Source organism: Colletotrichum godetiae, assembly GCF_030913485.1.
Source record: "Colletotrichum godetiae strain CBS 193.32 chromosome Unknown BDP55scaffold_1, whole genome shotgun sequence".
NCBI lineage: Eukaryota > Fungi > Ascomycota > Sordariomycetes > Glomerellales > Glomerellaceae > Colletotrichum > Colletotrichum godetiae.
This window is the reverse complement of record NW_026851249.1, coordinates 1363751-1376866: the sequence shown is the minus strand read 5'-3', so window position 1 is coordinate 1376866 and position 13116 is coordinate 1363751. Positions and strand designations below refer to the sequence as shown.

The following is a 13116-nucleotide window of genomic DNA, read 5'->3' as shown; positions in this document are numbered from 1 at the left end:
TCGAGCTATCTGTTTGTCTCCCACCGAACCGCAATCAAATCTCCCAAATAAATATACCGCCCAAATACCCTCCTAACTTCGTGGACTCATCATATCATGCTGTAAGTGCGAATCAGAATCCGAAGTTGATGACAGATCTCCAGATTTCTCCCCTAGAATATACTATTTTGTTGCCATGTATCCTTCGCGGATGCTCCATCTCGAGGATAGATCCAGTCGCGTAGAATCAATGCAACGTTCTTTTTTTGGTCCCAAGGAACCCATGATCTCTACCCCCGGGCTAGCGATGAGTTTGTCTAATCCGCCGCTCATCCATCGGCTTCAGGTTTGGTAACTTGCACCCACTCATCAAGGGTGCCTGAATCTCTCACAGTCTTGTTCTTCACCTTCGCCTGGCTTTGTTTCTTGACACGGGTCAGAAGGTGCTCGAGTGGACAGACGGTACTGTGCCACTTCTCAGTTCCTTCCACAGTGTTCCCTTGGCAGCGGAAACAATTTCCTCCATGCTCAATGAACAGCTGATGAAGTCCGTACTTAAGGTGGTCGGGTACCCGAAAGTCGCAGTGCATATACGTGTCGTTGTGGTTCGCCTTCATGGGGGCCCATCCCAGCCATCTGGTCATCCGATGCACATGGGTATCAACCGCAAAACTGGGCATCTGTAGGTTGAAGAGAAGAAGACAAGAAGCAGTCTTCACTGCAACCTGGGGGTACTTGACGAGTTCCAGCATTGCTTCATGTGGCTCCATGACTCGGATGTGATCCAGTGTCAGTATGCCCGCATTGATCTTGCTCAGCTGGTGATCCTTCTGGTCTCGTCCCAATCCTGCTGTTTTTCCCGTTTCGCTGTCTTCCAGGTAAGTCTTGGCCCTCTTCTTATTATCTTTGCGAATTATCTTCAGGCAAGTCTTGATAGCCTTATACTTCGTGGGACCAAGTCCACCTGGTCGGAAGGCCTCCAACACTGCATCCCTCGGTGCATGTCGAAGAGCATTCCAATTAATGCCCGCTGAACCAGATCCGTCCTCGTCAAGCATACCAACCAGCTTGATAATATTCTCTATCACCTTGTCGGCGCTTTCTCGAGTGACAGACTGGCTGATGATTGTTCTTATCATAGCATCAACCAAGCATGGCACTTCTCCACATCCAGCGACGTTAGCGGAAGCTGGCGGTATCCTGGCTGGTTGGATAAAGTTGAGTGCATTGCGCTTTGCAGGCTCTTCACTCTGCTCTCTCTGCTTATATTCCTGAGCGAGGATGTCGTAGACGACCTGACACTCCCTTGCACTTGGTCCAGGCCAGTCACGGTATGGCGTCTCTCCTGGCATCAGTCCGTAGTCCTTGGGGACCTTCTGATCAGCCTCCGAATCCGTGTCTCCAACTGAGTCAGACTCTGACACTGAATTTGACTCGGTTTCTGCTGGATCTACCGCCTCTCCGTCTGCCTCGATCATATTCGTGTTGTTTTTTGTCGACTTCTTTGATCGCCGGTACCTCTTGGAAGCCTTCTCAAGGTCTTCTGCAGTCATACTGTGTCTCTTCAGCGCAGAGTCTTCAGAGCAGCTGTTTGGCGACGAGGAGTCATTTCTTTTGGCGACCTTCAGGTTGGGGATGTGAGTCCCTAAGCCATGGTGAAGATCTGCCCTGATCTCATGGATAGGTGATATGTTCTTGGTTGCGTCTTTCAAGCGCTTGTTTGATAGTGGATGACCGCCATTTCGTTCATTGTCATCAGCGGGTCTCTTCACTCCAGTAGCAGTCGGTTGGGACATTCTTGTGTCCACTGAATGTGTCTTGTTGGTAGTGGGCTTGATAGAAGTCAGCTTAAACGTTCCCCCTTCTTCTGGTGAACGCACGTTTTCTTGGTCTGCTGGCTCTGAAAGACTCTCTGGGGCGGTATTTTGGGTAGCAATTTGTTGGAACGCCACTTCATCTACTGGCGGACACATCATTTCTTCGTAAATTGACAATTTGGTCGCTTCTGCGTCCATAGGGAATTGGATTGCTCTTGCATCAACTGGCAATTGGATTGTTCTTTTATCTCCCGGTGAACAGATCGTTCTCTCATCTACTGCTGAACGTGTTGCTGCTTTGTCTATTAGAGCTAGAACACTCTCAAGGAGGCACACTTACTAAGAGACGGTTTGGACGTTTCTGCTTCAACTAGAGGGAGAAGAAGTGCCCGGGCAGCTCGCCTGGTAGCACTTCGAGTTTGCATAATGACAAGAGGCCAGGAGGTCAAGAGGTCAGGAGGTCAAGACTTCAAAGATTGTCAAAGACTAAGAGTCCAAGGAGAGTGTTAGGTCTTGATCGATTGTAGTGAAATAGCGCGAATGCAAGCTGCCCTCCTTTACAGCTATAGGAAAGGGGAATGTGTGGCGGATAGGAACGTGATAGCGAGGATTGTGGTTGATGTTCCGAATGTCCTTGAGATGTCGTGCATTTGGTTTGCGGAGACGTTTCTTCGGGTTGGTGTATAAAAATTGAAGGGATTGTCGTGAATCGCTTTGAGGGGCGAGGTTGGGATGAAGTTGGTTGAAAGCGTGAATCACAGGTGTGTATCACTGATGGAATAAGCGAGGTCTTCTTCCTAATCCTAAATACGTACCTAGTACCTTGTCCAAAGGGACGAATGGGTACCTACCTAAGGTACTTGGGTAGGTAGACAGTAGCCCGGTGGGGTTTTCAGTTGATTGTAGGAAGGAAGGGATTCGAGCTACGTAGGAAAGTACCAATGGGCGTGTGTACCTAATCTCCCTCGTCTCTGCCTCTTCGTTCGGTATTTACCGACGGTATTGTACTTCTCAATGATTCTCAGTAAAGCACTTCTGAGACAAAAAAAAGTTACTGCGTCAGTCTAGCAGCATTTGAGTGTCAAAGGAAGAGATAGAGGATGGTATAGAAAGGGCCTCCAGAACCACCTTGATCGTTCATGGTGATCGTTAGTGAAAGGAGCCAAGGCCCGCAAGGAAGACTCAAGACATGCAAACAAAGACTTGAAAGACAGTTTGAGTCACTATAAGCTATTTGTTGATATCCGATTCACTGAGAGAAATGTAACACACCTTATCAAGAATACGATGGTGGGGCTCAAGGCATCATAATGTGACATGCCTTTTACCCTGCTAATCTTAGGGCTCAAGGTTAGCTTTGGACCTTGATGTAACACTGAAATGTGTGATATTCGACTTGGTGGACTTCACATCTGTTGTTCTGCCCTGCTCTCAAGTTAAGGGGTGACGTATAGCAATGAGAATTGAGGGCGAGAGCAACTCGGGGTAGTCTAAATAGAGGCGAGGAAGTACCTTATGACAGTGATCTTCCCAATCAATCTCACGCAGTCCATCAATAACCTAGACGATCCGGATCCTCTTCACAAGTTCGATTCGTGTCAACAGCTTCTCAGCGCTCAACCCCCCCCCCCCCCCCCCCCCCCAATTCTTCTCTACCGCGTCTTCTACTTGGAAGGTCGAAGCCCTACCTCTTGCCTAGAGGGCAACTTCCACCCCTCAAGCCCAATTACTCGGCATCCTCTTCTCAAGGCTGAGAAATTGACACCCAGTAGGCGTTTACCACTTTCAACTCTTCCACTGAAGCTCCTCGACCTTTCGTTTCGGTAACATCCCGAGAGGCGCGACTGAGATTCGAGTGACCACAGACCTGGTCTAGCATCAACAATCTGCAGGCAAGGCTCAACAAACAGTTCAACTATAGTCAAGAGAAGAGTAGTCTCACCAGGATCATTCAGGCTGAGACCAACAGCTCGTCGGACTCGAAGACGGACTCCCTCTCATACACATTTCATCATCTTCTGGAAGCGCTTCATTCCTGTCTGAGACCTACACATCACCAACGCAGGCAAGGGGCGACCTCGTGATAAACTTCCCTCACTTTCTACTACAACTCCGGCTGACGAAAGAGCCAGTCGTCAAACCTTCAGCAATGGCTACTACTGCATGCTCAGGCAGTAGCCCCTCCGCTGCTATTCTTGTCGACGATGATCATACTTTTGAGGACCCAACCACAAACGAATGGCAGCGCAGAGTCAACGCCTACCGCCCTCAAGGCAGAGTAAACTCGATCATCACCGTCAACAGTGATTTCGATGTGGTGGAACTGAAAGAAGAGGACATCGCTACCCAGGAGCTCGAGGGCCTGATTGACCTTACGGTCGACGATGACCCAATCGTCCGAGTTCCTCGAAAGCGTCGTCAAGCTCCTCGCCCCAAAGACCCCGAGTGTCAACACGAGAGCATAAAGATTGGCAAAACCACCATCAGGCTCAAGAGACTGTATGAGCTCGATCCGGGCCAATGCCCCAAATTAGCATTGGACCCACAGTTCCTCTTGGTGCATAGCATCACTGAGAACTTAAACACAAACAACTTTGTCATCAGCGGTCTGCCATTCGTCAGGGTGAGGTCGCTGATGGCAAAGCTGCCGCGAAAGCTGAATGAGGTGGCCATCGTTTACGAGCTGGATGAAACCGACGACAGAACAATCAACGAGCAGGCGGTCATCGAAGTGCCTTTCTCGGCAATTATCGGACCTCCCCGAAGCCTCCATATGACAAACGCTCTCTACCCGCACCATCGCTACGATCCGAAAGCCTTCGTCAACGTAGCAGCAGTCGAGAAGGAAGGCCCGCTAGTGTGCCGGTGGAAGTACTTCGTTCACTATCGACACGCTCAAGAGAAGAGGAAAGGCAAAGCTCATCACTGGACACTGGAGCGTGTCAGAGCCGAGGAAGTGAAGCGCGAAGATTTCAGTGTTTCCGAGGACCAGCTGAGATCTGACTGGAGAGGCTTGACGATCCATGGAGGCGCACATAATCCGGAGGCGCAACCCCAGGTGCTTGGACAACCTGCCGAGAAGCAGAAGTACACAGTCTTTGACTCGTTCTGCGGCGCCGGCGGTTTCTCGAGAGGCGCCGAGCGGGCAGGCGTGAAGATTGAATACGCCGTCGATTCCTGGGATAGGGCGTGTAATACTTATCGCCTGAACTTCCCCGACACCAATCTGTTCGAGATGACGGTGGATGAGTTCATTCTTACTCAGCAGGATGTCCCAATGAGGGCTGATATCCTACACCTATCGCCACCATGCCAGACGTGGTCACCAGCCCATACGGTTGCCGGCCAGAACGACGAGGCCAACATTGCCTCCCTTTTCGCATGCAGGAGCTTGGTTGAAAAGATCCGGCCCCGTGTCTTCACTCTGGAACAGACTTTCGGCATCATGCAATCGGCATACGCCCCATTCTTCAACTCTCTTGTAGGAGGATTCACCGAGTTTGGGTACTCTGTCACCTGGAAGGTAGTCCACCTCCAGACCTGGGGTCTCCCTCAAGTTCGGAAGAGACTGATAATGATTGGCGCCTGCCCCGGGGAGAAGTTGCCTCCTTTCCCCAGAGCAACTCACTCCGAGACGGGTGCCGGTGGTCTGTTGAAGTACGTGACCATCAAGGAAGCCCTCGAAAACATCAGGGACGACTCTACCTTTCACAACCCGGAGAATGAGATCAGGAACACCTTGCCTGTCGGTTCTGTCGTCTCCGATCCTAACCAAATTCTGAAGAGATGTGTCACCTGCTCCGGAGGTCAAAACATGCACTGGTCAAACACCAGAGCGTACACGGTTCGTGAGTTTGCCAATCTACAAGGTTTCCCTTTTTGGCACCACTTCGCCGAGGCGCCGAAGTCTGCCCTGAAGAAGCAAATCGGGAATGCTTTCCCTGCCTGTGTGGTGCGACCCCTCTATGAGCATTTGAAGAACTGGCTTCTGGCAGAAGACGGCCTCTCCACGGCTCGAGATGCGAGACGCAGCATCGGCGGAAGAGAAGTGGTAATCCTGACCGAGTCGCCTGCCCCGGCGCCGCGTCGTGTCCCTGCTCCGATCGCGATGTCGCCATCGCCCTTGGGTATCCAGGGAGACTCCGAGGACAACGCCATGATGCTCGACGAGGACGACGAGGATGATCAGATCGAGATCAAGTTCTACGGGGACTCCGATATCGAGATGGCTGATGTGCCCGAGGCGCCCAGGATTTCAGATACCCCCGACACGCCGCTGTCGTACTACCGGTACCGGTCCCGATCGAGGACGATGTCGCTTGGTCCCTCGCCGGAGCCGGTGCAGTTTGGGGTGAAGGACTCGCCTATTGTGATTGATTGAAGGGTTTACGTCTTACTTGGGGCGAAAGATTATATTGTGTGTGTGTGTGTGTGTGTGGTGGATAGTTTGCGGGCTTGCTACGATTTTTACGACTGGGATGATGATGTTGTACGATAGTACAGGACAAGGAACAGGAACAGGAACAGGGAGCCCGGCGGTGTTGAACATTGGTTTCTCTCAGAAACTATGAGACACGGACTTGATGGCACGAATCTTCCAAACCCATGAAAACGGATTTCTGCACTGGACGAAGGGGAAGGACATGAGAGGAAGGGAATTACTTTTTTTCTTGTTGTAGTCTAGTTCTGAGATTAATTTTCGTTTGCTCAGCTTTGATATCTTCCTCACTCAAACATCCCTGCTGAACATCTCTCTCTCTCTCTCTCTGTCTCCTCCAAGAAATGAACGAGGCCACCTCACGCCCTCAAGACACTCTGATCAACCCAGCTCACAAACCCAAACTCCCCCTCGGGCGTCTGAAACACATCCGTGGGCTCCCTATACGGTGCCGCGCCCTTGTCGTCCAGCACAATCGTGACATTGCTCGCCTTCATCTGCTCCGGCGTCCACCCGGGTCCGCGGTCGTCGTACACGGCCATGAAGGTGTAGTTGTTGACGCGCGGCTCCGTCGCCTGCCACTCAATGTAGCCCTGGGGCTTGACGGAGGCGTCAAAGAAGGACTGCATGAAGATGGAGCGGTGCTGGGCGTTCCAGGGGCGGCCGAGGGCGCAGGCGCCGCGGATGGTGGGCGCGACGGAGGCGTTGGCGGCGAGGACTTGGGAGTCTGAGATGTAGACGCCGTACTTGTTTTCAAAGGTTGTGTTTGTTCCTGTTCGGGGTGCGTGTTAGTCATCTCATTCATTCGATCGAGGGGGGATGAAGCACGGGGTCTGGTGGGATTTGAGTGAAACGTACCCTTCCAAGCAGTGATACCACCACCGCAGTTCCTCAGCGAAAGCGTCGACTTTTCAATATACGCCGTTCCGAATCCGTACAAGAAATCCGTCTGGCCGGCAATCACGTTATCGTAAAAGTACGCGTTACCCAACTTCCCAACGTACAGCGTATCCTGCCATCCGTACAAGCCGCACGAGTAGAATCCGGCATTCGCCCTGCTCACGCCGACGGCGTGCGCGGGGCCGTTGGAGTACGGGTACTCGTCGTTGCGGAAGTCGATATTGTACGCGCGGAAGTCGGCGCACCCGAAGGGGGTGTCGGCCGGCACGGGGAAGCCCGTGGGTCCGGAGCCGGTGAGGGTGGCGTTGAGCGTGGGCCCGACTGAGAGGACGCTGGTGTAGGCGTTGTCCGGGAAGCGGACGTTGTGGTTCGTCGCGTTGAAGAGGACCTGGACTTCGTTTTGGGCGTTGCCTGCCGTGGCGTTGCCCACGGAAGAATACGAGAGTCCGCTGCTGGGGGAGTCGGTCATGCCGAGGAGGGTCAGGGGGCCCGGGCGGGTTACGTTGAGCTGTTCTACGTAGATGCCTGGCGCGATGAGGATTGTGTGGGCTGATGTGTCGTGGGGGAGGGAGGCGATGGCGTCTTGGATGGTTGTGAAGTTTGCGTGTTTGGAGGTTTTGGAGACGAAGATCGTGTCTGGGGGGCAGCCTTCGAAGGGGTTGTTGCAGGTTTTCTTTTGGCATGCTGCGTAGGTCTTTGCTGGGCCTGAGGGGATCGCGGCCGCGGCGAGGGAGACGAGGGCTCCGGAGAGGAGGATGGATGCCTTCATCTTGAAGCCTGTCCTGGTTCCTCTCACTTACAAAGTTCTGTTTCTTGTAAAAGTGAAGAGAGAGGGGGGTACTAGAAGAGGTGAGGGAGAAAGAGACTCGTCCGAGCCGGGAGATATATACAAGCAAAAAGAGTGTGGTGGTTGAGTTGGTGTTCTTCTGAACAAGCTGAACAAAGAGGCCCGATGATCTGGATGGGAATGCTATATATCCTTCCCGTCCGTCCCATTGCTACCTACCCTCGACTAGGTAGCCAGTGCTACCGTACCTGAGAGGTACCTCAAGCTTTCCCTTGTCCATGTTACCCGACGCTTGTCACAATCTCCTCGACAACTTGCGAGTTGGGGGCGGGAGCAGGTTTTCCGGGTATGCCCCCTGTCCCGGGTTCAAGTCTCGCAGTAATAGAAACCAACGGTCGTCAGCTACACAAGTACACACTTGCAAAGAGCACACAGGCACAAATGGAAAGCTCAAATGCGCGTGTTGTGGGCGGAGACAGATGTGGCACTTGCAGTGGCAGCGCCAAAGTATACCATATTGGCCCCCTCCAGGAGAAAAGCGAAATTCTCGCATAGCTCGCAGTTTGCGGCCTCGCTCGTCTGTTCAAGGTACCTTACCTCAGATAGGCTGGCTTACGAATCTCTCTCTCTTCCCTCTCTCTCTCTCTTCCCTCTCTCTCTCCCTCTCCCTCGGGTCGTACGCGCGGGGTAGAAGACGGAGTTATTACCCCGGAAATCCCATCGCCGGCAGACGTGTCAATGGAAGATTGTGTCCCATGGGGAAGAAGAGGCGTGGCAATGGGACGAACATGATGAGCACATGGTACTGCCGCAGGTGACAAGGTCAAAAGTTGGGGAAAATGAGGAGGTCGAATCCCCAACTTTTGGGGCTCTGCAGGGCTGCTGCAGTCGTGCAGATGGAAGAACTGCAGCTGGCAGATTCCACGAACCACGTCGTGCAGGGCCTTGCAAGGCACTCAGACTAGCCACAAGCCACGAGCTAGCGTACCTGGCCTGCAATATCAACGGTGTCAACGGCGTGTGGTCAATGACGCGGGGAAACGGCGAGTTAACAACCTCTGGGAAATGTCAAGTTATGAAGGGAGGTGGGGGCGCCGGAAATCAAGCAAAAACCAAGCCTTCGGAAACGCGGCATGGGCTCAAGCCAACCGGCTTGGCCTACGAGCTCCCCCACACTGGGTACGTGGGGTAGCCCTGGCCGCTGTTCCACCTCAAATCCTCAATAAATCCAGTAAAAAGTCCACCTCGCTGCAGCGACTGCGCTGTACGCCTTCAGGGGCACCAATCAGTGAGAGTTCGCGAGAGTTGCCCCTCTGTTGGCCCTTAATTAGCGCTAGCCCGCACTGTAATTGATAAACCCGGAATTGCCCAATGGGCGCTCGGGAAGCCTTGCTCTCGTCCCACTATTTCTCTTTTCCGTCGACTTTTTCTGCCCATCTCCAATTCCCGTTCCTCTTATTCTCACACTCACTCTCACTTGAGTACCTTATTACACTCTCACCGGCACGTGTAACTTCTCTCAGCCTCCGTCTCCTTCAAAAGAAACATCATTTCCCCTGGGAAGCTCGCCCAGGCCTCCATGCCCAAACTCACCCAACGCACCAACATGATCATCATCTCCCGCCAGATTTCCTCCTGCTAAGCTTTTCCCGGGAACGGCGGAGATCACCGCATGCCGTCTTACACCAGCATGTCCCTGGTTTCGCCATATAAAACACAAAAAGCTTGACTTTGTTGGCCGTTTCCTCTCACTCCGCACCCAGATGATCAGATGAATAGCCGCCCGCCTTGTCCCCTCGTGGTTAGTGCTTTGTGTCCGTCGTAGGTCTCCGAGCAATAGTAGCGGCGACGCTTTGCCGTCTCGTCCGTCCATACCATCCCCATGTGCCCTCTCCGTTCTTCCTTGAACCCCTTCATATGGACGGAAAAATTGCAGCCCATGGTCCCATACCATGTGCTCTTTCCCCAATCTCTCCCCTTGCTAGAGCCGGTAGACCCCTTCCCTTGTGCCCCTGCTTCACCTACAGTAGTCACCCCTAATCGAGCTATCGCCGTGTCATTCATGGTGGATATCCTTCCAACGCCGAGAAGCTTCCCCCCCCCCCCCCCCTTGCTCCGCATCGGCGCATATCCTCTCTCCGAAAGCTCGCCTCCAATACTCACCCGGAAGATCTAATATAAATCCTTTCCCAGCCCTTTCACAGCATAGCAGTCTCAAAACGGCTTTGTACAGCTTCTCCAATTGCTTGGCAAACTACCCCCAATCGTCCTTGGCGCATCAGAATCAATCCTGACCGCCGTTACATTCTTTTAACACTTGCTTGTTCAATTCAATTAGTTCGCCATGGTCGCTCCAACCCTGCTCGGCGGTCTCCTCGCCGCCGCCCTGGTCCCCCTCACCCACGCCGCCACCGCCGCCGCCGTCCGCCCAGACATCAAAGCCGCCCCCTTCCACCCGGGCCGCGCCTTCCCCGCCTCGGCCCCGAGGACAAAGACCTGCGCCGTCAAGGCCGGCACCAACGGCAGCGACGACTCGGCCGCCATCCTCCAGGCCTTCAAGTCGTGCAACAACGGCGGCACCGTCGTCCTCGACTCCACGTACAATGTCTGCAACCCGCTCGACCTCACTTTCTTGAATGCCGTGGATGTTGCCCTCACGGGCACCGTCAACTTTTGCGATGACATTGACCACTGGCTGCCCCGCACCTACAAGTACACCTTCCAGATCTCTTCCTCCATGTGGAAGTTTGGCGGCAAGGATGTCAATATCTACGGTAATGGCGTCGGTACGCTCAACGGCAAGGGCCAAAAGTGGTGGGACCGGTTCGCGTCGAATGCTACGCTCGAGAGACCTATTCTGTTCGTCACTGATGGTCTTCACGGCGGTTCTATTACCGGCTTGAAGATGGTCAACTCGCCTCAGGTAAGACTAACACCCTCACTCACTCACTCACTCACTCAATCTCACTCTCATCAACATCACATGAATCTCATCCACCACACATGAAAAACCCACACACTAATAAAACCCCCAACAGTGGTTCAACCTCATCGCAAACAGCACCGACGTCCTCATCTCCGACATTGACATCAAGGTCGGCTCCACCTCCTCCAACCCGGCCAAAAACACCGACGGCTGGGACATTTACCGCTCCGACGGCGTCGTCATCCAAAACTCCGTCATCAACAACGGCGACGACTGCGTCTCCTTCAAGCCCAACTCGACAAACATTGTCGTCCAGAACCTCGTCTGCAACGGCTCCCACGGCATCTCCGTTGGCTCCCTCGGCCAGTACGTCGGCACCTTTGACGTTGTCGAGAACCTCTACGTCTACAACACGAGCATGTCCAACGCCTCGGACGGTGCCCGCATCAAGGTCTGGCCCGGCATGGATACCCCCTTCCAGCCCAACCTCTCTGGCGGCGGCGGTTCGGGATACGTCAAGAACGTCACCTACGATACCTTCCACAACGACAACAACGACAATGCTATTACGATTGATCAGTGCTACGGTCAGAAGAACCAGACTATCTGCAACCAGTACCCTGTAAGTTTCTCCCAGCTGGTCCCAAGATGAAGAAAGATGGAGAATTGGAGTATTAACACCATCTGTTCTAGTCCAACATGACCATCAGCGACATCTACTTCAAGAACTTTGACGGCACCGCCTCCTCCAAGTACGACCCGCGCGTCGGATCCCTTGTCTGCAGCAGCCCCGCCGTAAGTTTTGTCTTTCTTCCCACTCTCTTACCATGTTAATGCGTAACTTTGCTGACACGCCGAACTAGAAATGTGTCAACATCAACGCCTCCAAGATTAACGTCAAGGCCCCGAGCGGCAGCAACCCCCAATGGCTCTGTGTTAACATGGACACTGGCCTTCTCGACATCAACTGCGTCACCAAGGTGACCAAGAGCTAGAAGATCCGAGTCCCCGCTGGACCTGTGATTTCTTGTTTAATTTTATTCTGTATATTTGAACTTTACCTTCTTGTATTGAAATGGGAAACTTTGCCCGGTTACTTTCATGTAACCCCCGTCCAAAATTTTATTCGAGGGGAAAACGTGGATCTCATGCATATACATACTATAGCTTCGTATTTCTCATGCCTATAGACATTCGAGGCTCGAAAATTGACCGATCATCAAAGAGAAGCTCATCTCTTGAAACACAAAAGTTCTTCCTATACCATGTTTCAGCGCTCAAATCTCCCTTCCCCTAGAATTCCCACTGAAGGAGCCGATGGGATACCAGTCAACCATCAAACTGACTCAGCATGTCCGTCAGAAGGTTTATCAAACCTCCACACAGCCATATCCCTCATCTCATCAAACCGCCACACCTTGACGCACTCCTTTTCGACGGCGATAAGCCTCCCGCCGCACTTCTCAGAGACTCTCATGCTACCCACGTTCTCCGGGTCCACCTGCGCAATGAGGTGCGTAATCTCGACTTCACACCCGTCCATCTCGTTCTCTTTCTCTTTGATAGCTGTGGGGACGAATACCTCCTCCCTCGGAGCCATTCTCCTCCGACTCCAGTACATCTCCAAAAACGCCCTGATCGCGCGCGTGGCGTATCCTTTGCCCCAGCAGTCGGACCTCAGCTTGTAGCCTATCGATAGCCCCCACGCTGACGCCCTTGTCGTTCTGATGATGCCAATCATCTTGGTCTCTTTAGTGGTGCTGGTGACATCCACCTTGTCGTCCGGCGGTAGCGAAGGAGGCGCGTAGTCTGAGACCATCACAGCGCAGCTTAGGTGCCAGGGTTCACTCGTGAGAGCCTTTTCCATGCGTTCTTTAGAGGCTTCGAGGGTGGTTGTGTGCAGCTGAGTGCTGGGTGGGGGGAGACTGAGGTGAGCAAGGTGTGTGATTGAGTGACATTAGTAGAATCAGAAAAAGCAATTTACCTCCAGAGAGCCGCTTTACTGTCGGATGATAGTTCGTGGAAGCCTTGGAGATGCTTTTGTAGGTGCAAGGGCTCTAGCCAGAAGATTGGTCTGGGTGCTTTTGAGGACATCTTAGTATTTTGGCGAGTCTAATATCGCTGTCGAGGTATGATGCGAAATGATTATACGAGAAGTGAGGTATGATGGTAGAACAAATTGTGTTCAACGTTCTTCATGGCATTGATTGGAAAGATTGTGAATGATTCTCGATCCTGGTTCGGCTTGGTCCTGAAAAGTCGCCCGTTC

At 52.9% G+C, this 13116-nt stretch overlaps 5 protein-coding genes across 5 annotated transcripts; 2 read left to right on the top strand and 3 right to left on the bottom strand.

The window, feature by feature from the left end:
* Positions 1 to 308: 308 nt before the first annotated feature.
* On the bottom strand, positions 309 to 1457 carry BDP55DRAFT_538526 (DNA glycosylase; the record flags this gene model as incomplete). Its single annotated transcript, XM_060567954.1, has 1 exon — positions 309 to 1457. One exon carries the CDS (start codon positions 1455 to 1457, stop codon positions 309 to 311), a length of 1149 nt encoding a protein of 382 aa, XP_060437000.1.
* Positions 1458 to 3945: 2488 nt separating this feature from the next.
* On the top strand, positions 3946 to 6561 carry BDP55DRAFT_709587 (C-5 cytosine-specific DNA methylase; the record flags this gene model as incomplete). The annotated part of the gene is made up of 1 exon (XM_060578133.1): positions 3946 to 6561. The coding sequence occupies one exon, from the start codon at positions 3946 to 3948 to the stop codon at positions 6175 to 6177; it is 2232 nt and encodes a 743-aa protein (XP_060436999.1). The 3' UTR covers positions 6178 to 6561.
* A 32-nt stretch (positions 6562 to 6593) lies between these two features.
* On the bottom strand, positions 6594 to 7903 carry BDP55DRAFT_722478 (pectinesterase; the record flags this gene model as incomplete). The annotated part of the gene is made up of 2 exons (XM_060578614.1): positions 6594 to 7006; positions 7093 to 7903. 2 exons carry the CDS (start codon positions 7901 to 7903, stop codon positions 6594 to 6596), a joined length of 1224 nt encoding a protein of 407 aa, XP_060436998.1.
* Positions 7904 to 10265: 2362 nt separating this feature from the next.
* On the top strand, positions 10266 to 11842 carry BDP55DRAFT_625486 (polygalacturonase; the record flags this gene model as incomplete). The annotated part of the gene is made up of 4 exons (XM_060571482.1): positions 10266 to 10844; positions 10960 to 11469; positions 11541 to 11642; positions 11711 to 11842. 4 exons carry the CDS (start codon positions 10266 to 10268, stop codon positions 11840 to 11842), a joined length of 1323 nt encoding a protein of 440 aa, XP_060436997.1.
* Positions 11843 to 12183: 341 nt separating this feature from the next.
* Positions 12184 to 12941, bottom strand: BDP55DRAFT_689110 (GNAT domain-containing protein; the record flags this gene model as incomplete). Its single annotated transcript, XM_060576703.1, has 2 exons — positions 12184 to 12757; positions 12832 to 12941. 2 exons carry the CDS (start codon positions 12939 to 12941, stop codon positions 12184 to 12186), a joined length of 684 nt encoding a protein of 227 aa, XP_060436996.1.
* Positions 12942 to 13116: the final 175 nt, after the last annotated feature.